This window comes from Neomonachus schauinslandi, chromosome 1 (genome assembly GCF_002201575.2).
Source record: "Neomonachus schauinslandi chromosome 1, ASM220157v2, whole genome shotgun sequence".
NCBI classification, from domain to species: domain Eukaryota; kingdom Metazoa; phylum Chordata; class Mammalia; order Carnivora; family Phocidae; genus Neomonachus; species Neomonachus schauinslandi.
This window is the reverse complement of record NC_058403.1, coordinates 209,961,737-209,986,633: the sequence shown is the minus strand read 5'-3', so window position 1 is coordinate 209,986,633 and position 24,897 is coordinate 209,961,737. Positions and strand designations below refer to the sequence as shown.

Genomic DNA, 24,897 nt, shown 5'->3' with positions numbered 1-24,897 from the left:
TGGAAGGCCCACCTGAGGCCCCTGGGACCTCAGCCCCATCCTGGCATGAGGGTTGGAGGGGAGGGTAAACCCGCAGGGTCTGAGAGGCAGCAACAATTTCCAGTGACTTCCATGCCCAGCCCCTGTGACCTCAGGGAAACGAGGCCCACCCTCACTGTGAAAGGGGGCTAATCAGAGGTTCTGAGGACAGACAGACGGCACGTTTAGTGTTGAACATGCTGCCCGAGTGAGGAGCTTGCGAGAGCAAGCCTCCCTTTGAGGCAAAGGAAGCACGAAGAGCTTGGGCTCGTGCTTTAAGAGGTGCTCGATCCCACGTAGGTCAGACCGGGCGAAAACTCAGGTAGGAGCCTTCAGCCAGGGGGCAAAAACCAGCACATGCCTCCCCACGGCTGGGGGTATGTGTGTGACGCAGGTACACCCCAGGCTGTGGGGAGGGGTGCAAACCCGCAGCAGCTGAGCCTTTGCTCTGGAAACTGCCAGTCACCTCCCTCCTCCCCCAGGAAAACACGGGCTCGGGAACTTGCCCTACACAGGTGAGCACAGACAGGCTCAGGAGCCGCTTTCCAGGTTAGTAAGACTGGGAGTAACCCAAACTTTGCATCCTGCTGGTGTGGTTACTGTGGTGCTTGTTGGGACCACCTTCAGACAAAAACTGTCACTTGGCCAAAGTGGCCCAGAATTAAACACTGGCAGGATTTTAAGCCAGATGCTGCTGAACACAAGGCCCTTGCACCTACCCACTGGGGCACATGGGCCGGCCCGGTTGGGGAGGCCACAGACCTCAGGCCCGTGGCAGGGAGGCCAGGGGTAAAATCGCGGGGTCAGGGGCAACACTGCTTTCCTGCTGCCCCCAAAAGGCCTGGCGGAAGGATGGGGAGGGAGGCTGGTTGGACCTGGGACATTCCTAGGAATTAGCCTGTCATCTCTGGCATCTCTGCTCGGCGGCCAAGGGCCTGTGGAACTGGGTGGAGACGTTTTCCACCCAGTATCCAGCCTCGGGCAAGGCGGAAGCCCCACATCCTGCCCCCCTCCCTCCAGCCGATCACACAGAACAGGGGTTCAAAAGTGGCACCACGGCCAAATTCCATTTCCCTCAATGAAACTGTCCACGAACTCAAAAAGCCTTCCCAAGGCAGAACGCCGGCAACGCAAGATAAAATAAATGCATAACTAAGTTGTTAGAAATAAGGGGAGCCCTAGAAACATCGCTGGAAAGCTGAAAAACAGGGCCCAGGTGCCAACATCAGCAACAAAAAGGTTTGGGATGTCGTGGCCACGTTGGGCCAGAGCCCACCAGCTGAGAACCACCTAACCCGGGCTCAGCCCAGGGCTCCTGGGCCACCTGGGTGGGAGGGAGCAAAGGCAAAAAAGCACCTGCAGGATTGGCCTGCAAAGCCGACTGCCCAAGAGGCCCCCACAGAACCCCTGAGCCGGCCTCAGGTCCCCATTCAAAGTTATAAAACACAACAATCGATCGTGAAGAGGAATCAGAAGGTAACACAGGATGCCCGCGAGTTTCAGGAACCAGGTGTCTGGCAGAGACCATAAGACAGATGCTTAAAACAAAAATGTGAAAGAAGGGATCAAAAGCATTAGGGGCAAGGCACGCAAAACAGACCAGCTGATCTGAAAAGGAAGCAAAGATGATTCAAGGACTGGAGAACAGTCATGGAAGCGAAGCACTTCATGGGCTAAGGGGGACCAGCTACAACTAAACACAGAACCAGAAGCCAGAGCTGGAGAGACAGCCCACGTGCCCATGTGGGGTGGATGCTCAGTGAGTGCGACAGGCTGAGGACCAAGAGGAACAGGCTCTAAGGGGCAGCGGAAGGTTCCAGAGGGAGGGGCCCATGAGAGGAAGAGACCTCCGCTGAGAAAACTGCCCGGGGTGATTTGGAATTGACAAGGCGGGGCTCTGGGATTTGGGGAGCAGGGGCCAGACAATGTGAGCACCCAGGAAGTTCTGGAGACGGAGCTTGTTTATTGGGCAGGTGGGTGGGCGCCAGAGCCCGTCACTCCTTGAGGGAGAAGTGCATCTTGTCGCTGATCATCTTGCGCTCGGGGTTGAGCCTCTTGAGGATCTGGGCGAGCACGTTCACCGTCTGCTCGCTGCTCAGCCCTGTCTTCTTCGTCTGGAACTTCTTCAGCAGGTCCTTGGTGGTCATGGGCTTCCGTGTCAGATAGCGGCGCACGGCGTCCTCGGTCACCTGCACGTCACTGAGGAGCCGAGGGCAGGGCGGGCGTCAGCAGGAGGCTCCCGCACGCCCCTGCCCTGGCCCTGCCGCCCTCGCCAACTTACCCGCTGCTGGGGGTCGACTTCCCAGACTGGGGCTGAGGGGTCGACTTCCCTGACAGGCTCTGGGGCCCGGGGTCCAGCCGCAAGCGCTTGGCCACCGGCGTCTCGTTCGTCCGCTTGCCTGGGGGAGCAGGGGCGGGGCTGAGTCCCGTGCCCGGCAGCTGCACCCCTGCGCGCCCAGGCGGAGGGGTACCAGGGCCCCTGTGCAGGGGGCTTGGGGCGGCCAGGCTTCCGGTCCCGAGGCAGGACGAGGGACCGCGGGTGGACAGCAAGTGGAGGCAGACAGGGACGGGGCTGCTCACCCTGCTCCAGCTTGTTGGCGGCCGCCCGCAGGGTGGACGACGTGCTGCCGCTCTCCGCGCTGGGTGTGCCCGGCCGGCTGTTGCCCCGCGAGCTGCCTCCCGACGGCCTCCGCTCCCTCTTGGGGGGCGTCTTCTTCTTCTGCGGAGATCGGGTCGGGGATGTGAGTCTAGAGACAGGACAGCCGCCCACCAGCTCCCGCCCCGGGGCTGGGCCTTACCGCCATGAAGAGGGCCGAGGACGCCTCGCTGTCGATGTCGCTCTCCTCCGAGCTGTCCGACTCGTCGCTGCTGTCTGTTCGGGCCGGAGGAGGGACGTCAGTGCCACGGTGCCCGCCCACCCCAGCTGGACCTCAGGTAAGGGGCTCTGGGAGTGAGGGAGGGGGAGGACCCGGGAAGCGGGGAGGGGACCTACCCTTCCTGCGCTTCTTCTCCTGAGGTGTGGGCACCTTCTTCTCCTCCTCCTCCTCCTTGTCCTCCTCCGGCGGCTTCTCCTCCTCACTCTCCTCGCTGCTTTCGCTCTGTTCGTCTACGCCCTTGGGGCCCTCCTCCTGCTGGGTGACCTTGGGCTTGCCCTCCAGCTCATCCTGGGAGCTGCTGGAAGACAGAGGGCGGGCAGAGGGTGAGGGAACGCATGGGCCAGGCCGGCCCAGGCCTCCCAGCAGCCTCCCGCCCACTGCCCGCCTCACCTCGAGCCGTCGGACATGTAGTCCACCTCCTGGCCCTCAAAATCCCCGTCGTCGCTGTCTTCGAACGCCTCATCATCGGACCCCTTCTTTTTCTTCTTCTTCTTGCCCCCCTTGGTGGGTGGTGCCTTCTTCTTGGCCTTGGGGGCTCTACCACCTGGGGAAGTAGAGCGGGGCTCAGGCTGGTACTCATCCTGTTTGGCATATCCGAGGATGTCTGGACATCTTGGGGCCCCGCACTAACCAGGGAGAGACTCCCCCAAGCACTCGCCTCTCACGCACAAACACGACCAGTCCAAGTCTCCACCCCCAACTCCCTCACTCTCACTCTCATACTCAGGGCCATCATCTTCTTCCCTACAGCCCCCAGGACCGGGTACCGGGTGCCAGAAACCAGAAACCACCCCTGTAGCCCAGGGCCTGTCAGGATTATTTGAACTGGCCGATCTGGAAGTTGTTCGCCCCCACCCCCTGCATTGCCCATCCCGTGGAAATCCCGATAAAGGCCACCGCTGAGACCTTCCTGTCACTCCTTTCTGCCTCCTACCAACTCTGGTGCTTCCCCAGGGGCCCATGGAGCCTGCTGTGTCATGCTCTCATTCCCAGCGGGCTGTGAGTGAGTAAACTTTCCTTCAGTGGCATTAACCTCCCTGAGTCATCACTCAAGACACCTTGACAAAGTACGACCCAGCCACCCAGGGGGCTCCACCGGCCTCACCTTCCTCACCACTGGCCTCGCTGTCGTCAGATGACATCTCCAGGTCATCCTCCAGGTCGTGGATGCGCAGCTCACTGGCCTTCTTGCGGCTACGCTTCTCCTTCTCCTCATCTTCCTCATCCTGGTCCTGATCCTTGAGCCGCCGCTGCTGCATGATGCTGAAGTGGTTCAGGACTTTGTTTCTCCTGTGGGCAGGGGGAGGGGTGCAGTGGGGGGTGACAAGGGGCCTGGTTCCAGATACCTGGCCTTCCCCTTGCATCTCCACCAGGCGCTCCCCAAAGGGGAACCACAGACAGGACTTAGGTGATCTGAGGGATGATATGACCTCAGAGGACTCACAACCATGGCATGGAACACCCTGAAATCACATGGGGAGAGGTGGCCCTTCAATTCCCTCTCTGCCGTGTCCCTCAAGGAGAAGGTCTCAGTGTGGTGTTGGTATCCCAGCATCTCTCTCAAACTCAGGGCCTTTCTCAGGCAACAGAATTTGGCCACAATGTATTCACATCCATGTGGTTTTTTTTTTTTTTTTTTTAAAGATTTTATTTATTTATTTGAGAGAGAATGAGAGAGAGCAAGCACATGAGAGGGGGGAGGGTCAGAGGGAGAAGCAGACTCCCTGCCGAGCAGGGAGCCCGATGCGGGACTCGATCCAGGGACTCCAGGATCATGACCTGAGCCAAAGGCAGTCACTTAACCAACTGAGCCACCCAGGTGCCCGCACATCCATGTGTTTTTATGGTAGTTTATGGGTGCCTTTGTTTTTATGACAAACAAGACTGGTGTTTCCATTTACCATGGTGATAAAAGTTTTAAAAAATAGGACTGCATCTAAGGAAAATCTTACGATTGTATCTAATAGCACAAAGTTCAACAGTGGCGTGAAAAGGAGTGACATTCTTCTGTTGCAGAAGACTGTGAGTGGACTTAACGCTACTGAGTGGTACACTTAAAAATGGTTAAGATGGTAAGTTTTATGTGTTTTTTACAATTAAAACTATTTTTAATTAAAAAAAAGGAATGAAACACTGACGTATGCTACAATATGGATGAACTTTGAAGACATTATGCTGAATTAAATATGCTAGTCACAAAAAGACAAATACTGCATGATCCCACTCATATGAGGTCCCTAGAAAGGTCGAACTCAGAGATGGAAAGTGGAATGGTGGGAGCCAGGGGAGGGGGACAAAAAGTTACTGTTTAATGGGGACTGAATCTCAGTATGGGAAGATGAGAAAGTTCTGGAGATGGATGATGGTGATGGCTGTACAACCATGTGAATGTACTTACTGCCATTGAAGTGGATACTTAAAAATGGTTAAATGGTAAACTTTACATTATATAGATCTTACTTGTAGTTGGTCAAGCCATAGCCTTCTTGCCTGGGGGAAGCCAAGTGGGCCAGGGAGAACCTCCCCTGCTCTGCCAATTCCTGCTCCAGGGCTCAGCTCAGCTACCCCCTCCTCAGCTCTCTCAGGGCCCTGTGTGTCCCTGATGCTTCCGTGTCTGTCTCCCCCACTGAACTGGGAGCTCCCCGAGGGCCTGGTGGAGTGTGGCTTGGTCACCACTGAGTACCCAGCTCCCAGCCACACAGAAGGCTATGGTGACACACCCCATTTCCAAGTGTTTCAGCCCCCTTCTGGGGAGCTGGGAGAGGACAATGTCTGGGTCCTGCCTCCCTCCAGGCCTGCCCAGGCTCACTCACCTCTCCCACTCCTCCTCGGCCTCTTCAGCAGTGAGTGTGCGATGCCGGGCCAGAGGCGTGAAGTTATACCAGTTATGCACGGGGAAGGCCTCAAAGGCCCCGTCAGGGCACTGGGTGAAGATGTAGTAGGACGTGTTCTCTGTCACACCTCCCTTTTTTATGCCCTTGAACCTGCAGAGAGTCATGGTCACAGCCTGGTCCTCAGGACCAGCCCCTTGCCGGCCTATGCCCCCTGGCCTCCGCCCTCTCCAAAACCACCTGGGTTCTCTGAGCAAAATCCAGGGGCGCCTGGGTGGCTCAGTTGGTTAAGTGTCTGACTTTGGTTCGAGATCCTCAGACTGAGCCCCACATCAGGCTCCGCACTCAGCGGGGAGTCTGCTTGTCCCTCTCCCTCTGCTCTTCCCTGCCCTCACGTTCTCTCTCAAATAAATAAATAAAATCTTAAAAAAAAATTCAAGGTCGGGAGACCCTGGGCTGGCCCTTCAACTGTGTGAGCCTTGATTTCCACGTCTGGAAAGCAGGCCCAGCACTCCCCACCTCACAGAGCGAGCTCAGGGCTCCCCTCATTTCTGGAAGGACCATGATAGATTAGCTGTGAAACAGGAGCCCTGCAGTCAGACCCCTCCGGATTTGCCTCCACGTTCCTCCTCATGCCTGAACTACTACTAGCCTCCTCCTGGCCTCTACCCTCACCCTTCTCTGCCCTCAAAGTCTGGGAAGTCTTACAGAGTGCCCTTTCCCTGCCTATAACCTTCAAGGTTCCCCAGGGCCCCGGCCCACCCACAGTCCAGCAGCATCCTGGCATCCACTGTCCTGCACTATCCACCCGCCCTGTGACAGTCCCTAGAGCTCTGCAGGCCATTCCGTGCTTTTGTGCATGCTGTTCTTCCTGCAGTGCCCTTCATCCACCTGACCTCCCAATCCTCACAACCCTGCCTCCAGGCAGCCCCTTGCTGTGTGTGGTCAGGGCGGGTTCTCAGGCTTCCCACACCCTGGTCCCTAGAGCTCCTGCATGAGCACCGGCTTGGTTCATCTTCAGAAATAAAACCCCCCGAGAGCCACGGGAGTTGAGAGAGGACGTCCCACGGAGTTAGGACACAAGGGGGACGCGGGAGGCACTCACTGCGCCACCCTTACTTTCTGCCTGATTTGCCATTGACGCGGAGCAGCCACGGCTGGTCCTCGGGCCGGAACTCCTTAAGGACGATGCCATACTTCTTCCTCCTCGCCTCCTCGCGAAGCTTGCGGTTGAACTCGCTGCCCGCGCCAGACTCAGGCATCTCCTCCTCTTGGTAAATCTTCTTGTTGCTCAGGTCTCGCTCCAGCCGGGCCTGGGGCAACAGGGCAGGGCAGGCAGGAAAAAGACGCTTTCAGCAGGGTGCCCGCCCCCGCAAGAACACCCCTTACCCCCTTCTCCCAGGCTGAGCTGCAGACATTCAAAGCCAACCTCCTGCTTAGCAAAATGAAAAAAAGGGGTAGAATACTGGCTCTCTGTGCATCTGGGTGAAGGGAGGTGGGTAAGCCTCACACTATGTCTATTTTGCAGCTTTTCAAAGTCTGAAACTATTTCTAAATAAACAGTTAAAAAAAAACAAAAACAAAATGGATCATTCTGGTGAGAGGACAAAAGCAAAAACAATGAAAACAACCTGCTTGGAACCGGCCCACTCTTCTTCTCTGTCTGCATTTAGACACCATTGAAGGCTGCTTTCCAGATTTGGATCTCCAGGCAATTCAGCAGCAGTTAGAAATTCTAAGCTGCACACGCTGCTTACCCTCAAGCTGCCTCCTCCAGACAGCGGAGGTGAAATGCCACACACACAGGGCCACTGGCTGCGGCAGCAAAAGACCGGAAGTGAATCTAATGCCCATCAGCAGGGGACTCGCTTAATACACACGGCCGCCTCCACACAACGGAAGAGCAAACAGCCAAAAAGAGGAGGCAAGAGTATGGAACAATTGCGAAGACCTGTTAGCTGGAAAAGGCAAGACGACCAATGTTACTTCCCCGTCAAGAGATTTCAGATGGCTGGGAACAAGAAGATCCTACAGGCATCCAGGAAGTGGTGGGGATGGGGGGTTGGGGGGTGGGGGGGAAGCAAAGTTTTATTAGCGTGCAGCCATGCCCACTCATTTACATAGCGTTGTGTCTTTACTGTGTACAGGGCGGGGCGGGACAGAAGGGCTGCGCCAGACACCAGCCAACAAAGCCAAGCATAATAATTAGCTGGTCCTTCAAGAAAAAGCCTGCTGACCCCTGATATAAAGGACAAGAATGAGGATGGTGGAAATTCTCAACAGCCAACACCACCACAAGCTAGAGGACGATGGAACAAAAGCTTCGAAATAGGAGGGAAAACGGCTACCAAGCTAGCCTTTTTTTTTTTTTAAAGATTTTATTTATTTATTTGACAGAGACACAACGAGAGAGGGATCACAAGCAGGAGGAGTGGGAGAGGGAGAAGCAGGCTTCCTGAGGATCAGGGAGCCTGATGCGGGGCTTGATCCCAGAACCCTGGGATCATGACCTGAGCCAAAGGCAGACGCTTAATGACTGAGCCACTCAGCTGCCCCCCAAGCTAGCCTTTGATCCCAGGTCAAGCTACCCAGGCTGAGGCCAGAATCAGGGCACCCCCAGGGGATGGGAGGAATCAGTGTCCTTCCTGCACCTCCTTTTCTGGAACCCAGCTCAGGGTGTGCCTCATTACTAAAGGCGGGTAAACAGGCCTGATTATCTGAAGGCGGTCACCCCAGAGGGCAGGGCCCTTGCCGGGCTGGTTCACCACTGGCCCAGGGGGCGGTCTCTGGGGACAGCTGCTGCAAAGAATGCATTTGCGGGGGGGGGGGGGGGCAGAACCCATCGGAGGGGGGGGGGGGGGGGGGGCGGGGGGGGGGGGGGGTTCCGCTCACAGGTGGCGGGGGGTGGGGAGCAGCTACTGGGGGAGGGGATGTCCCTCATGGTTGACAGCACTTAGACGCCTGTACCTGCCCCCTCCCTCGGGTGATTAGTGACAACCCAGAGGATTCGTTTTTCCCCAGGGAATGTAATCCTCCTCCTAAGTTTTTTAGGGAGTATGCCTCTTAGTCAACGAGAATTCTGGGGGCTGTATCTCCCCGTGACTAGATTTTCAGGGGGTGTGACCTCCGGGAGGTCAAAACAAGGAGTGATGAGTGATGTCCCCCCATGATGATCAGGGAATGGGGTATGTGTAACCCCCAAGTTCCTAGTGGCTAGGAGGTCACGTATCTCAAGAGGTGATAACTACTCAGGTGCTGCACCTCAAGATGATGGGTGACTGAGGGGCTCCTCTGGGTTCTCATGGGTCGGGGGAGAAAGGCCCTCCTACTTAATGAGGGATGGAAGGTGGTATGTTCCCAAAGTATTTGCCAAGTTATTCTTCTTAGCGATGAGTGTTGTTTGGGGGCTGGGTATCCCTGATGGGTGGGTTATTTCTCTCTTAGATGATTAGTGATAAAGGATGTCCCCCCACTGAGTGATCAGGGATTTGGAAACTCTGCACCCTCTCTGGATAATTTAGGTAAGACCAGAGTTTGGGGAAGCATGTTAGTTTGTATATGAATGGGTGTGCAGCTGGAGATGCAGGGAGGCAGGCACCCTACAAGGGAAGAGGGTGCCCTGAGCAAGCATTCACCTGCCCAATGTCCAATGGCCTCATTTGCTCAACTAGATGAAGTGATGTTTAAAAACAGTCCAAAGAGAGACCTGTGCTGGAAAACAAGATTGAGCAGTAGGAGCCGCCAAACTGAGCGAAGGTCTGAAGCTGCCGACTTTAGACGTGGGGCCAACTCCTCTGCTGGGCCGGATCAGGCTCCGTGGCTTTAAATGCCACTCCAAATGCCCAGATGCCCCCTGCCAGTCTCCCAACTCATAGGCTCAACTGCGTATTTCCCGTCTCCTCCTGGATGTCTAATATATGATGTCGGGACCAGAGTTCCCAAATACTCCATCCATCTGGCCCTGTCACCCCTCAACATCCAATCATTAACAAATCATGTTGGCTCCACTTCGAAACACACTAGAATCCACCCACTTCTCATAACTGCTGTTTGCTCCAGGCCCAAAGGTCACTCGTCTGGACCCCAGCTGACGCCTCCACCCTACACACCCTTTGTCTTCACTTGATCCCACAGCCTGTCTCCTGACAGCACCCAGATCACTATAATTGCCCTGTTTAAAACCCTTAAATGGCTTCTGTTATAGACTGAATGTTGGTGTTCCACCCCAAAATGCATACGTTGAAACCTAACCCCCAGGGTGATGGCTTCGGGAGGTGGGGCCTTGGGAAGGGGATTAGGTCATGAGGATGGAGCCCTCGTGAATGAGATGAGTGCCCTTAGGAGAGAGGCCCAGGGGGCTCCCTCACCCCTTCTGCCATGTGAGCATACAGTAAAAAGACAGCCATCCATGAACCAGGAGGCAGACCCTCACCAGACCAAAAATCTATCTGCTGGCACCTTGATCTTGGACTTCCCAGCCTTCAGAACTGTGAGAAACAAACGTGTGTTGTTTATAAGCCATCCGGTCTGGGGTATTCTGCCATAGCAGCACCAATGGAGAGAGACAGCTTCCAAAAACCATCTGCAGGATGCAGCCCCCTCCCTTGCCCAGATAACTCCAGACCAAAAATGCCTGTCAGTGGACACAAATTATAAATATTCTCCTTTCACAAGGCCTCCTGTGGGGCCTGCCAAATCTTCCTCACAGGGATACCCAGCAGCTCAGCCTGGGCCTTAGTACATCATCTCATCTCCACTCAGGGCACATAGAGGAAACCAAGCCTCAGTTACTACTATAACTAAGCATCTACTGCAACCGCCAAGTGCAGGATCAGGTTCTCGCACTCACAGGGGCTTACCTGATTCCAGGTAGCGAAGTTGACTTTATCAGCTGCATTGAAGGCCATGATGTTATATTTCTTAGTTGTGTTTCTGGAATGGGCAAGAAGAGGCAGTGCTCAGTCCTTCATTCATTTAACAAACACTCCCTGGCTCAGCAATGCTGGGGACCCACAAAAGCCCTCAGGGGTTCCCAGTCTGTCAAGGAACAGATCCATACTCCCCCAACCCGTGCTGAAGAAGAGCAGAAGGAGGCACAAAGATCTGGGGGAGCCCAAGATGTGGGAATGATGGGGAATTCTGCCCTGGGGATGGGGGAGGGCAGGCAGGGAATGTTTCCCAGAGGAGAAAAATCCTGGAAGCGGGTTTCCAGAGGACCAACAAAGGAGTCACAACTGGGGAAAAGGCATTCCTGACCAGGAGGCTGCATCCTACCGTCTATTAATGTACTTATTCATTCATTCCTTCTGTTCAAAACACTGGATGCCCCCAGAAAGGCTTCGGCTCAACCCGAGCCCTGTCCCCAGGTCCCTGCTAGTTAGGAGGGAGAATCACAAGAGGTGCCGGGCTTGCCTAGAAGCTCAGCAAGGTTTTGATCCCTTCTCGGGGGAAGTGGGAAGAGGGCTCAGGGACTTACTTGGGAACTCGAACGACATACTCAGTGACGTTCTGGCTGCTGGGGCCCTGCGGGTACAGAAGGAAGGACGGTGAGTGAAGGGTCGCAGAGGCCGCCGCCGGGATCCCCCAGCTCCGCCGCATACTCACGAGGGCCGCCATGGGTGACGATCGGTGGTTCGGGTCCGGTCCGCGTCCCTCGGTCCCGGGGAAGCCGCCCTCGCGGTGTCGGCTCTCTGGCCCCGATCGAGGACCCCAAGCCCGAGGTGCCACCGATCCCGGGAGCAGCTCCCCAGAAGCGGTGCTCAGTCGGCCTTCCGTCTCGGGGACCACTCCGGCCACGTCTGCGTCTGCGCCTGCGCCTAACCTGGAAGCGAAACTCGGGCCGCGTCGCGATGACAACCTCCTCCGCCTCACGTACCCCTGTCTCCTTCCAGAGGGAAGAGCCCAACCCGAACCCGAGCTAGAAATCACACCGTCTGCCGCTCGCGCGGGGTCTCGCCTCGCTATATAGCACGGTTAATTTAATCAGCCCTGCGGCCACACCTCCCTCGACGTCACACCCGGAACCGCTGGGCATCCTGGGAGGGGAGGGAGAAACTAGCCTTCCTCTCGAGCTCTCGGGCGCCCAGCGCATGCGCCACTCCACTCCGGAAGTGAGTCCAAGGAGGGCGCGTCACCATAGCGACCGAGGCCTCTTCCGCAGCAAGGTGCTGCGGCTCCACCTGAGCCTCTTTGGGTTCATTTCCTCCTTCTGCCCCGGGGACACTTCATCATCTCGCCAAATGATCGGGCCCTTGTGACGTTGAGCCGAACCAGGAGGAGTCAGGGCCTGGGTGGGGATGGGGCGCGACCACCCCACGGGCCCCTGGTGGGATGGGTCTGTGGAGGTCCAAGCTGCCTCAGATGGGCAGGGCCCTGAGACCCCAGGAGAAGGGTAACATCGCGGGGGCGGCTGGCTCACGGGCGGGGGGGGGGAAGGGGGCCGGGGGGGGGGGAGGGGGGGGCGGGGGCCCACCCCCCCAACTCCGGCGTGCCCCCCCCCCCCCCCCCCCCCGTGATAGTAACACAACTGCACATGCTCAAGGATCAGCCATGCTGATCCACTTGGGCACCTGCTGTGCGGGGTTCTGGGCACTCCAGGGTGAATGTGTCAAACTATTGCTCCCTGGCCTGGAGATGAGAGTGTAGTGAAGGAGACAGTCTCAGAAAATGGCATCTACAAGCAGGAGGGAACAGGGCTGCCACAGGGAAAGAAGAACCGGGTCTCAGGTCTCAGGGAGGAGGGGAGATTTAAGCTGGGCCCTGTGAGTTGCTAGGAATTCACTAAGCCAAGGCGGAGGGAAGCAAGACACCAACATTGCATTATAAACTACTGCACTCCATGGGCATTCCTGGTAGCCGTGGATGTTCATTTATTCATCACCCACTACTATAAGTCAGGAACTGTGCCAATTAATAGAAACATAGGGACCAGCAAGACAGAAACAGTCCTTGCCCTCATGGAGTATAGAGTCTGGCGGCGGAGACAGACAAGAACAAGTAAACAGGCAAAATCATCGCTGATCATGGCCGCTGCTATGGAAGAAATGGAGCTCTGGGATGGAATGATGGGGAGGGAGTCTCTTAGAGAAAGCCTGATGGGGGGGGGCTGTGACCTGAAGGTAGTGGAGGGGGGACATCAGGAGAGGGCTGAGTTTGGCAAGTTTAAGGGACGGAAGAGGCCACTGGGGCTAGAGCAGAGTGGAGGAAGAGAAGGGTGGTGTGGGATGGTCTGGAGGATGGGCGAGTTCCTGCCCTGCTCTGAGCCTGTTTCCGCAACTGTAGAATGGGATGATAGAGTCATTGAGATTCTTCAAGGAGATGCTGTGTGCAGAGGGCCAGGCCTGCTCAAGTTCACATCTGCTTCACAGCGACCCATAACAGCACTAATGCATGCCATGCCTGGATATACCATTAGGCATGGATATGCACCCCCAGATGCCACCCTAGGGCAAAAGTGGGTATGCCAGGAGACCCGTGTCCAGTGTCACTCACCAAGGACACACACTAGGCTGTGGACACAGTCACATCGGTGCGTGCTGGTCCCTGCAGGCACCAAACCCTCTCCCCACCTCTTCCCTGGGCCCCCCAGACATCCTCAAGTCCCCCCTGATCATCTTCGTGATGGGCGGCCCAGGTTGTGGCAAAGGGACACAGTGCAAGAACATGGCGACCAAATATGGCTTCTGCCATGTGGGGCTGGGCCAGCTGCTGCGGCAGGAGGCCCAACGCAGCACCCAGCAGGGCTGGAAGATCCATGACATCATGCTGCAGGGGCTCCTGGTGCCCATGGTGAGAGCTCACAGGCTCCGGGGCAGAGGGAAGAAGAAGGGAGTACATTAGGATGAGCTTCCCTGGAAGCCCTGTGGAAGCAGATAGGCCCAGAAGGCCACGGCTCCTGGCCTGGCCACTGCCTTGCTGCCTGAGTCTCCGTGTCCTCACCTGTAAAAAGGGGAGACCAGCTGGACCCACAGCAGGAGTCTGTAGTGAGTGTTGGCTGATGTCATTCCTATAAAGCACGTGGCAAAGTGCCTGGCACTTCACAAGCACTTGGTAAAGTTTGCTAGTATTTATTCCTTTTGTGACCTTGGGCGTCTCTATCACCGGCCCCTTCTGTACCTGTTTCCTCACCTGTAAAATGAAGGTCACCCCTGTACCTGGCACACAGTAGCCACTTGCCCAGTAGATGGGCTCTGTGCATCAGAGTGGCCCCAGGACACCAGAGCAGACCCAGAATCCCAGGCCCTGGGGAGGGCAGGTACTCCCTGGATTCACCTGAAGTCCAAACCGAGAGAGAGAACTTGACAAGGTGGCCATGTAGGTGAGGGACCCTGGAGCACTGAAGCCGCCACCCTTTTCCTTCCCAGGGCATCATCCTAGACATGATCAGCAACGCCATGTTATCTCGCCCGGAGAGCCGGGGCTTCCTCATTGACGGCTTCCCGCGGGAGCTGAGGCAGGCAAAGGAGTTTGAGCGCATTGTGAGTGACCCCAGGGGGTGTGAGTGTGTGGTGAGGTGTGAAGCCACTCCTCCCTCCCCACCTCGGATGGAGTCCAGAAGGGGTGAGACTCGGGGGAGAGGAGATGGCAAGGGGGCAATGGCGTTTTATATTGTCAAGGGACAGTCAGGAGACTGTTGGAAGCTTCTAGAACCTGGTGAGCTGGCCGGGACAAAGTCATATTAATATCTTCCTGCACATAGATTATCTGCCCACTGAGTAGCACGTGGATTTAGCATCATCTCTGGGCCATAAGGATGGAGTATAGTTATTCGTTCATCTATGTATTTAACCACCTGTCCCCAAATAGTTTGAGAACAGGCTCTGTCCTTAGGAGTTCATGGGACAGGCTCAGTCCCTGCTCTTCGGATGCCAGTAGACAGGCACTGACCAATGCATGACTTGCTGAACAAAAGAGAGACGTTTCTGGCAGCAGTAAATGCAGTCAAGAGCCGGAGACAGAATGACATCCTGGAGGGACTCAATGGGCTGTTTGGGTTAGGTGGTCCCCATTGGCCTCCTCGAAGTGAGGACATCGGACAACTGAGCTGTGCAAGGAGGAGCCAGCCGGTGCTGGCGAGTTGGACTACCTTTCTTCAGGTTACTTCTGCAGGCCAGCACCGCTGACATCACGAGAAGGCCCATCCACATACCGGGACAGCCATGGCTGGAGCGTCTGGAAACAGCCGAGCAGGACAAGAGAAACTGGCAGATTGTCAGCCTCCAGGCTTTTCCCGGAACTTGCCAGATAGGGTCGAAATGCCTTTAAAGAAGTCCAGGTGGGAATCAAACAGAGGTTGCCCAGGGCTGGGGCAGGTGGGGCCCTGCCCTCTGTCTGCACCTGCTTGGGAGCAATTTCTGTCGGGCTCATCGAAGTGACTCGCAGGGCAAATATTGGGCTCCCTCTCCTGGTCTGGGCGCTCTGAGGGCAAAGGCCGGGCTCATGAATCTCTCAGTCCTGGGCCGGCGCCCAGCCTACAGTAGGCCCCAGCCCTCGATGCCAGCTCAGCGGACTCCACAGGTGCCACAGAGTCTCAGACCAGAAGCTGCACACCCATGACCCTCAGGCCCCATGTGGTCCACCAATGGGTTCCGTTTGGACTCTACAGGTTTTTAAGGCCAAGCTTCGAAACTCGGGAGATGCCACATCAAAACTCCCAGCTTCCCTTGAAAATCGCCTGACTTGGCAGGCACAGGGCCTGCATGTCCCCATGGCAACAGCAGCATGAATGCATCTTGAGCTTTATCCTGAGCCCAGCGCTGTTCTTGACACTACACGGAGGAGCTCTGATCTTTCGGAATGTTCCAGAAAAATCTTTCTTGCACCATCAGCATCCTGCTTTTTTACAGAGGGATTGGGTGACTTGCCCGGGATCACATAATTTAGGTGGTGGACGCAGGCCATACACCACAGCAATTGGTTCCAAGGCCTAGATTTTAACTACGTCAGCGGGGGACCCTTCTCCGCCTCCTGGTGGTCTCCCCATTACACCTGCGGAAGGTTGCCTCTCCATCACGGAGGCCGAGCGCCATCTGCCATGTAGGATCATGCTTGTGTTGGGGTTTTATGCTAAGAGGAACAGAACGCATGCTTTCCTCTTGTGCCCGTGTGGCTGCCAAAAGTGCAAAAATGAAACAGGGCTCTGGGTTAGGAGAGTGGCTTTTCTTTGTGGAGAATTTTCTAGATCTCTGCGAGCTGCCAGGCCCCTGTTGGCCTTTGAGGACCCTGGAGGCCCCTGCCTTAGGTCTGTCCGGGGGTCCCCGGAGGCACCCAGCTTGGTCCTTCCATCCCGACCCTGCTGGGCTGGAGTGTCTCTTTTAGGGCGGTCTCTGATGCGGATGCGCGTATGGAGCTCGGGTCACACTCAGTCACTTTCTCCACCCGTCTGTGACTCGCACGAGACTCGGCCTCCCAAGCCTCAGTGTCCTCATCTGTGCATATGGACAGAAGTGCTACAGGCATCTCCTCGATGTGGGGAGATGGGGAAGGCTGATTCCCGAGACAGTTTCCTGTCTGTTTCCAAGATTGATTCGGTCACTTGTGCACCTGTCTGAGAACACAGCTCCAGGGAGCCGAGGCCCCGGGGTGGGTGACCTATGTCAAATGAGCACACGGGGACTCCCCACCAGGAGGCACTCTGCACAAGGGGCGGCGAGGAGGACCAGATAACCACGTGCAGCTCCGATGCTTATTGTCAGGTTGGTCTTGCTTGGAGCATCCGTGACCAGTCTCCCTGAAATGCCCAGACACAGGACCCATTTCTCTGGGTCCATGCTTCTCCCAAAAGTGCCACCTGCAGGGAAACTCCCCTGTTCACAGAAGAAGACTTTTAAATAATTACATATTTAAAAAAATTTTTTTTGTTAATTAGAGGCTCACGGGAAATTGCCCTGTACCCTTCACCCAGTTCCCCCCAGGGGGGTGGCATCGTCCAGTATCACAACCAGGCTGTTAGCGTTGCTGCGTATTTGATTTTAGTTGCCTCCGGAGCAAGGGATGCTCTCTTTCTATTTCCCGAAGTGCTCCCGAAAAGGCATTTGGGGGAATGCAGTGTTGTAAGTAACAGCACTGACCTTGAAGTGCAAATTGACGCCGCGAAGCCTTGCACTCGGAAGCACCCAGGAGGATGAAGGCACCCACGTCCTGTTCACTGTCCTCACCAGGAAGGGGACTCGCTTGTGCGCTCGTGTGTGCACGTGCTCCCTGAGTGGAAAAACCCACGAGGCCATCTTTGGTATCTCTGGTGCCAGATTTCAAACACGCACACAACTGGAACGATCTAAGGGATCTCCACGTCCCCAGATCAAACCATCATCGAGGTCTGGCCACACTTGCCTTATCTGTGCCAGCACATCTTGTCGCGGGCGCCTGGGTGGCTCAGTTGGTGAAGCATCTGCCTTGGGCTCAGGTCATGATCCTGGGGTCCTGGGATCGAGCTCCACGTCAGGCTCCCTGCTCAACGGGGAGCCTGTTTCTCCCTCTCCCTTTGCCCCTCCCCCTTGCTCTCTCTCTCGCTCTCTCAAATAAATAAAATCTTTAAAACACACACACACACACACACACACACACAAAAGAGTCTTGTTACAGTGGCCGATTGTGTGCTTTGAAGCAGATTCCAGGTCCCATTTCTGGGCGCTCCCTCATCCAGACGCTCCTGAGATGGTTAACATTCATGCCTCGAGACCATTCGATGCCCAGGCCACCTCTGAATTTCCCCAGTGTCTGAAGAATGTCTCTTTGGTTTCCATAAGGTTAGATTTGCGAGGAAAACGAGGCCCACACCTCGCTAGGTGTCTCCTAATCCAAGGCAGGTCGTCGGCCTTTCTTGCTTCCCTCCTGCCTTTGACTCACCAGAGAGCCTGGGATTCTGATTTGTTCGGATTTGTCCAGGGGCTTCCTGCCTCGTGGTATTCCTTAACTCGTCCCTCTATCCTTCATTTGTGCTGCACACGCAAAATTAACTACCGACCCACTCAGATTCACGTTCAATACATTGGGTGTCTGTGCGCGTGTTTTTGAATCCGTAAATATTTTTGTATATATTTTCCAAAAGATGAAGATTTTTGCAAAATCAAAACACTTCCCATTGTCCCACGTTAATATCTCTCATGTCCTCAAACAACTGATTGATATTCAAATTTCCGTGAACATCTTCAAAATCTTTGTCTTCTTACGTCTGGTTTTAATGAGGATTTAAGTAAGGCTGACAGTGCAGTGGGTCGCTATGTCTCACGGTCCTTGTCATCAGTCGGCGCTCCTTCCGTCGCGGCTGCTTCTGTTTTCCTTGCTGTTGGGTTTATGGAAGAAGCCACGGCCTTGGGTCTCCTTATTTCGCACAGCCTGGATTTTGCTGATTGCAAAGCATTCTTTACCACGTTCCTCTCTCCACTAGATCTATCAATCGGTAGTGTGTCTAGAGTCTTGCTCGCTGGGGACTCAGATGCCATTTCTTCAAGCAGGTTTTGTAGGCATTGACGGGAACTGTGTGTCGGGTGGCACACAATGCTTAGTTGTCTCTGCCCTGGTTGGATTATCTCTTAAATGTGTTTGAGTGTGTTATTTTGGAGGAATCGGGCCCCCGAATGCTCACTGAGACACGGGGTGGACTTGAGAAAGTGGGAAAACAGAGTATGTGTCGTGCTTGCATTTCTGTGACATTTGTCCAATTCTGACGATGTCCATCCAATTGCATGACATTCTGTGCTCCTCAGGGTTTGGCTCCTCCCCTACGTGGTGGCAGATGAAGCAGGGTGAATTTGGCGTAGAGCACTGTGGTTCAGTACTTCTTGTCTTGCGTAATTTCCAGGAGGCTCCCACGTGCCCGGCTGCCACTGCCTTTAGGGAGGGGTCCGTAATGGCTGGAAGCGTGTCCCCCAAATTTGTATGTGGAAGCCCTCACCTCTAGGACCTCAGAATGGGACTATGGGTGGAGAGAGGGTCTTTAAAGAGGTGAGCAAGTCAAAAGAGGTCATGAGGGTGGGCCCTGATCCAATCCGACCAGTGTCCTTATGAGAAGAGATTAGGATACGGACACACACAGAGGGAGGACACAGGGAAAAGCCCAGGAAAGGAGTCGCAGAAGGAACTAGCCGGGTGGACACCTTGATTTTTCTTTTTTTTAAGATTTATCTATTTTGAGACAGCGATTTTTGTCTTATGGTCATGTTTTCCACATTGATTAGCGGGAATCCTTCCCTAAAGAAGAAATCTCTTTCCTCATCAAGGGCTGTTGGGGTCTCCTTCCTCGACGAAGGCTATTTTTCAGACTGAGGCGTCAGTGTCCTGTTTCCTTCCAATGGCGCCCACGAGGTTGGTCTGCTTTGCCTTCCTTGTTTTGTTCTCTCTCATCGCTAGGAACTCACGGGTCTTTGTCGCTGTTGATGTGAGAGCTGTCGCATCGGTGGCCAGGGGGCACCCTTTCTCGCTGACATGTGTGTCCTCTGACACAGCCCCGATCCGCCCCCTCCGCCACCTTTCACACTTCCTGCTGAATCCTAGAACTGGCCATGCCTTGAAGGAGCCCTTTCTGAGTGGCGTCCACTCTGGGGGCCAGGGGTGCCCATTGCCACCGTTTCCAGGCCTTTTCAGGGGACAGAGCTGGAAAACACAAACTTGTGAAAGGGGAAAAAAAATATCACAAGTTCATACTGATGTTTCCAGTTCACACTTACCATGACTGTGCCTTCTTCTCTTTCCCAAAACACTGGACTCCTAAAACCATGAACACCGTCATTCGCATTATTCCATCAGATGCAAAATAGTTTCCAAGGAATGTACCCATATTAACTACTAAGACCAAAACGACTGAAGGAAGTTTAAGATTTCTCTGCGGCTCTGATTTCCATTGTAATATTCCTCACTGTGGATGTACACAAAAAACGCCGAGTTGCCCGAAATAATTATTTTCTCTGCGTAGTTAATGCATGACAATAACACTCAGTTGGGTACATTTGTTTCGGTTTGGTTTTGGATATTTACGGATTGCTTTGTTAAATTTAACTTTTGAATTTGCGTATTATTTAATGAATCCAAAGTCAGAGCCACATAAAAAGGTACGCTGGAGAGAGCTCATTTCCGGCCATTCCTGTCCGTCCCCAACCCCCATGGGCAACCATTTTCAGTAGTGTTTAGTTTGTCTTTCTGGTGTTTCTTTTTGCAAATATAAAGCCAGTATGTGTGTGTGTGTGTGTGTGTGTGTGTGTGTGAAAGAGAGAGAGATCTTCCTCCTCACACAAAAACTATCGTTCTGTATATACTTGTCTTCATTTTTTTTTTTTTAAGATTTTATTTATTTATTTGAGACAGAGAGAATGAGAGAGAGCACATGAGAGGGGGGAGGGTCAGAGGGAGAAGCAGACTCCCCGCCGAGCAGGGAACCCGATGTGGGACTCGATCCCGGGACTCCAGGATCATGACCTGAGCCGAAGGCAGTCGCCCAACCAACTGAGCCACCCAGGCGCCCCATTTTTTTTTTTAACTTTACAATATATCCTGCAGATCTCCTATGGGCACCAAAGACTTCCTTGTCCCCTTTCTGTTCCAAGGTGTGGCACTGCCATCGTTTATCCCGCTGATCTCCCACTGACAATAAATTGTCGGACAACATATTGGAAGACAAAAAGCTGTTGGCAGTCTTGTGCACCACAAACAATGCAAGACTAAATAACCTCTGCATGGCATTTCTTTTCTTTTCTTTTTTTGCTAGTTATCTTTCCAATAGGTTCTTTGGAGTGGGTTTTTAGACTAAAGAGAAACATGTGGGTCATTTTGCTAGCTATCACCACGGTCTTTGTTTTGCATTGCCACCAGCGAAACGTGAAAGTGTCCTTTCCTCACACCCACACCAGCAGAGGATGCTGCCAAACTTTTGAATGTTTGTCACCCTGCTTAGGTGCAAAATGGTGTTTTGGGGTAGTTTAAATGGGCCTTTCTCTTACTATGAGTGAGGCTGAACATCTTCCTCAAAGTTTAAGGGCCATTTTTATTTCTTTTGTGTGCTCTTTATATCTTTAGTTTTATTCACTTATTTTTTTCTGACAGAGAGTTGGTCTCTTCTTCTTGATTTCTAGGAACTCTTTATATATTGGGCTATATTGCAAGTCTTTCCCCCCCAGTTTGTCAGTTATCTTTTGACTTTGCTTTATGGTATCTTTCTGTCATGCGAAAATTGTTTTTAAATTTTTAATCAAATTTATCATATTTTGTTATTTCTTCGGGATTTTAAGATCACCCCCCCCCCACCAATCCTAGGCTTATAAGGGATATCTACTCATGGTTAATTTAGTACTTGTATGACCTTATTTCTTACATTGGTATCTCTGATCCATTTGGGACTTATCCTAGTTTTTGGAATGAGGTAAGGGTTCAATTTGACCTTTTTCCACATCGTGATCCAGTTGTTCCAGGATCCTCTAGTTAATAGGCTGTGCTTTCTCCATTTATTTGGGATGCCACCCTCACCATGTAACAACTTTCCATATTCACTTGGGTCAGTTTATGGATGCTACTCTGTTCCAGGGGTCTCTTTATCCCCCTGTGCCCTTTATCCCGCTGTTTGAGTTACGGCAGCTTTATTAGCCTTTAATATGTTAGGGTTCAATACCTCCTCTCCCACCCCTACTATCCATTGGTTTTCTTTGCCTAGGTTCTCCTGGACATCCCCGCGTGTTTGATTTTGTATACGAATGTTAGAGTCAGCCAATTCAACTAAAAATATGTTATCGTGTTGAAACTACAAACTAATTCAGGAACTCTCACCTTTATGATGTGGTCTTCCTATCCATGCACATTTTTATCTTTCTTTTGTTCAAGTCTCCTTTGAGTTAAATCTTATCCAAGTTTTCCTTAAAGATTGTCCTTAAGACTTTGCACATTTTTGGAAAAGTTTTGTCTGAGCATTTTATATTTCATTTTGTTGCTGTTGTAAATGGGGTCTTCTTTTCTAACTGGTGATTTTTGTATACATGTAGACTATTGACCTCTGTGTGTTAGTGTTATATCCTGTTATTTTTAGCAAATATTTTATCAAATCTTCTTAAGTCTATACTGGTTTATGTATTGATTTTCTTGAGTTTTCCAGAAATATAATCACATCACCTGCAAACAGACATGGTTCTACCTCCCTTCTTTCAAATTCAGGTTTCTCAAAGTGATTTCTTTTATCTCATTGCTTTAGCTAATCTCATACCTTATTAAGTCATAGGAGCAAGAGTGGGCAATTTTGTCTTGTTCCCAATTTCAGAGGGAAAGCAAATTTCCATTAAGATGCTGGCTGAAGGGTGCCTCGGTGGCTCGGTCATTAGGCGTCTGCCTTCGGCTCAGGTCGTGATCCTGGGGTCCTGGGATCGAGCCCCGCATCGGGCTTCCTGCTCTGCGGGAGGCCTGCTTCTCCCTCTCCCACTCCCCCTGCTTGTGTTCCCTCTCTCGCTGTGTCTCTCTCTGTCAAATAAATAAATAAAATCTTAAAAAAAAAAAAAGATGCTGGCTAAAGATATTTATCAATTCCTAGCCTCTTTAAAAATCTGGAATGCATGCTCTATTTTGTTAATTGCCCTTTCTGTGTTTATGAGGAGGATCATATGCCTTTTCCCTCAGAGGTTCATACAATAAATTGTATTGAACCATCCTTGCTTTCTGGAATGAATCCCACTTGGTTGTAATTTTTTTTTTTTAACGCATCTTTGAAGTCTATTTTACAACGAAATTCTGGAGGAACTTGTAGGAGGTAGAGCTTACGGTGGGCAGACATGGAGATCTAGAAAGGTCTCCTTGAGACCAGTCAGGGAGGTCAGAGCAGCAGTATGGGTAATGGTGAGCTGGGGGCTTTTTTTTTTTTTATTTAAGATTTTATTTATTTATTTGACAGAGAGAGACAGGGAGAGAGGGAACACAAGCAGGGGGAGTGGGAGAGGGAGAAGCAGGCTTCCGGCTGAGCAGCAAGCCCGATGCGGGCCTCCATCCCAGGCCCCTGGGATCATGACCTGAGCCGAAGGCAGATACTTAACAACTGAGTCACCCAGGCGCCCCTGAGCTGGGGGCTCTTGTACCTTACCCAGCGGAAGTATCTGGAATGCTTAAATCCATCTTAGAAGAAATATTTCAATCCAAATAGCCATCGGCCTAGAACTAAGTCATGGTACATCCATACAGTTGGAACCTCCTTATGGGCCAGTATGGAAACATCTCCAGTTATACTGAGTGAAGTCGAAGGCAAATCAGTATCTTCACCACTTGTATAAAAAAGGAGAAAAAAGGACATCGGAGCCCATTTGCTTTTACAGTATATGCCCCTAATAGTAGGTAACTCCAGGAAGGAGTTGCCTCCAGGGAGGGTGAAACTGGGTGGCTGGGGATGGTGAGGAAGTCTTCACTCTTCCCTGTTAGTGTTGTTTACTTATGAGCTTCTGCCAAGGTCCTACCTATCTCAAAAAATAAATATGTAAACACTAACTTGGAGCTAAAAAATCAGATGAACCCAGGGGGCCCACACAATTCTAGACTCCTGATCTCAGGGTAGAGGGGTCAGGGAGACACTGCACCTAGGCCCTTCCTCACCCAGCCCCTTTTGCTGGTGCCTAGGTGGGCCGGGCCCCAGACATCGTCATCATGTTTGACTGCTCCATGGACACGATGGTTCGGAGAGCGCTGCGCCAGGGCCGCATAGAGCACCGGGCAGATGACTGTGAGTCGGCCATCCGCCAGCGCCTGGAGACGTACTACACGCTGTGTGAGCCAGTCTTGACCTTCTATCAGCAGAAGAACCTGCTCTGTAATGTAGGTACTCCCTGCTTGCCACTCACCTCCTGCCCCACCGACTGACTCCCCAGGGGAACAAGGCAGGGGTCATGCCGTGGCCCACATCCTGGACCTCTCTGGGCCTGTCTCCCCACTGTGTACACTGGGAAATTGGGGAACTTCCATTCCTTCCTTTCGGCAGTATGGGCACAGGGCGTGGCCTTCCGGCCATGACATTTGAAGTCTAAACAATGTCTCCAAAGCTGCAACATTAAATACATTTTAGAATGTATCTACAAAATATAAGGTTAGGTGAACCTAACAATTGGTGAACCACAGCTCAAGTCCAGCCATATACATTCCCCAGGGGGAAGGTAGGCCTATCTTAAAGTGACCCGTCTATGAAGACATTAAACTTTGTTGTCCCCATTTCCGGCTGAAGGCAGGAGTGTGAGATGAGGCTGAAAGGAGGGTGTCTTGTGGAACTAGTTTTGACCAACGAGGTTGGGAAGGGAGGGCGGGGGCCGGGTGAGGTGGGGCAGGCAATTCCCCCCACCTTCTGCCCTCCTATGGCCTGCTCCAAGGGACCGCACCTCTGGCCAGCTGCTAGTGACATGTAACATTGTGTTGCAGCCTTCCCGACCCATTTCCCTCTCCCCTCACTTGCATGGCCCTGACACTGCACCTCGAGACTTTTTGCCTGCACTTTATTAGAGGCCTGCTAACCTGCTTCCCCCTTTTTGGAGGGGAGGAGGACGGTGTCCCTGCTGTGACTCAGCACTGACCCTTCACTCCCCCTCCTCTAGATCTTGGCAGAAGCAGCTCCAGAAAACATTTTTGCTAAGTGCTGTTCTGTCATTGAAAGCCTGCAGTGATGGGAGGGGCTGGGGGCTCTGCCTTCGCCCTCATCCCAGAACCCACACGGGGTTCAGAAGGGGCGCAGTGCCTGTGAGGTAAGACATCTGGTGACGGCAGGCCAGGCTTTAATCTGAGCTGACTCCCCACGAGGCCCCAGACTGACAGCCCCTTTCTGGGCCGTGGCACCACGGGGGTGGGTTGACTGGGGGCCCCCCACAGGAGCAGGTTCCTGACCAACCTGGACAAGGCCTGGGGCGGGGGGGGGACTGTGAGCTGTTGTGGGCTCCTGCTTGGGGCTGCCCTTGAAGCCTGTGGGCCCAGGCTTCTGAACATGAAACCTGATCTGTGTTAGCGTTCAACTCTAAGCCCAGAAAGAGCACTCCAGGCACACAGTAGGGCTCCAGATGATCGCCCCTGGGCCAGACAGCTCAGATGGCCCCTCAGGTCAGTCTTCCATATCCGGTCCTCACCCTTGGGCGGCACAGCGTCCCACCAAGCACTGGAACCGGTGCTATCCTTTACGAGGCCTGGTTTCTACTAGGCCCCAGCCAGGTGCCTTACCAAGGCCAGTCTGACTCCCGTGA

General features: G+C 53.4%; 2 protein-coding genes across 4 annotated transcripts; one reads left to right on the top strand and one right to left on the bottom strand.

The window, feature by feature from the left end:
- Positions 1-1,961: 1,961 nt before the first annotated feature.
- Positions 1,962-11,713, bottom strand: GTF2F1 (general transcription factor IIF subunit 1). 3 transcript variants are annotated; one of them, XM_021705034.1, is made up of 12 exons: positions 11,330-11,713; positions 11,202-11,248; positions 10,585-10,657; positions 6,845-7,038; positions 5,708-5,878; positions 4,000-4,184; positions 3,285-3,438; positions 3,011-3,192; positions 2,817-2,890; positions 2,599-2,737; positions 2,300-2,417; positions 1,962-2,217 (listed from the first exon to the last, which is right to left on the bottom strand). In XM_021705034.1, exons 1-12 carry the CDS (start codon positions 11,339-11,341, stop codon positions 2,013-2,015), a joined length of 1,554 nt encoding a protein of 517 aa, XP_021560709.1. In that variant the 5' UTR covers positions 11,342-11,713; the 3' UTR covers positions 1,962-2,012. The 3 variants fall into 3 exon arrangements, with proteins under 3 accessions (XP_021560709.1, XP_021560711.1, XP_021560710.1); XM_021705036.1 differs by having other exon boundaries at positions 2,599-2,734; XM_021705035.1 differs by having other exon boundaries at positions 3,011-3,189.
- LOC110594057 (adenylate kinase isoenzyme 1) lies at positions 11,575-24,330 on the top strand. Its single transcript, XM_044913121.1, has 5 exons — positions 11,575-11,596; positions 13,314-13,513; positions 14,089-14,202; positions 23,300-23,494; positions 24,262-24,330. The coding sequence occupies exons 1-5, from the start codon at positions 11,575-11,577 to the stop codon at positions 24,328-24,330; spliced, it is 600 nt and encodes a 199-aa protein (XP_044769056.1).
- Positions 24,331-24,897: the final 567 nt, after the last annotated feature.

Excerpts from the sequence above, each read along its gene's own strand:
- GTF2F1 (XM_021705034.1), bottom strand. Across the intron at positions 5,879-6,844 it reads AATGGCAAATCAGGCAGAAA|GTTCAAGGGCATAAAAAAGG; the intron begins GTAAGGGTGGCG and ends GACTCTCTGCAG. Across the intron at positions 2,738-2,816 it reads CCTCGGCCCTCTTCATGGCG|AAGAAGAAGACGCCCCCCAA; the intron begins GTAAGGCCCAGC and ends CGATCTCCGCAG.
- LOC110594057 (XM_044913121.1), top strand. The coding sequence starts at position 11,575 with ATGACAACCTCCTCCGCCTCAC. Across the intron at positions 13,514-14,088 it reads AGGGGCTCCTGGTGCCCATG|GGCATCATCCTAGACATGAT; the intron begins GTGAGAGCTCAC and ends TTTCCTTCCCAG. Across the intron at positions 23,495-24,261 it reads AGAAGAACCTGCTCTGTAAT|ATCTTGGCAGAAGCAGCTCC; the intron begins GTAGGTACTCCC and ends CCCCTCCTCTAG.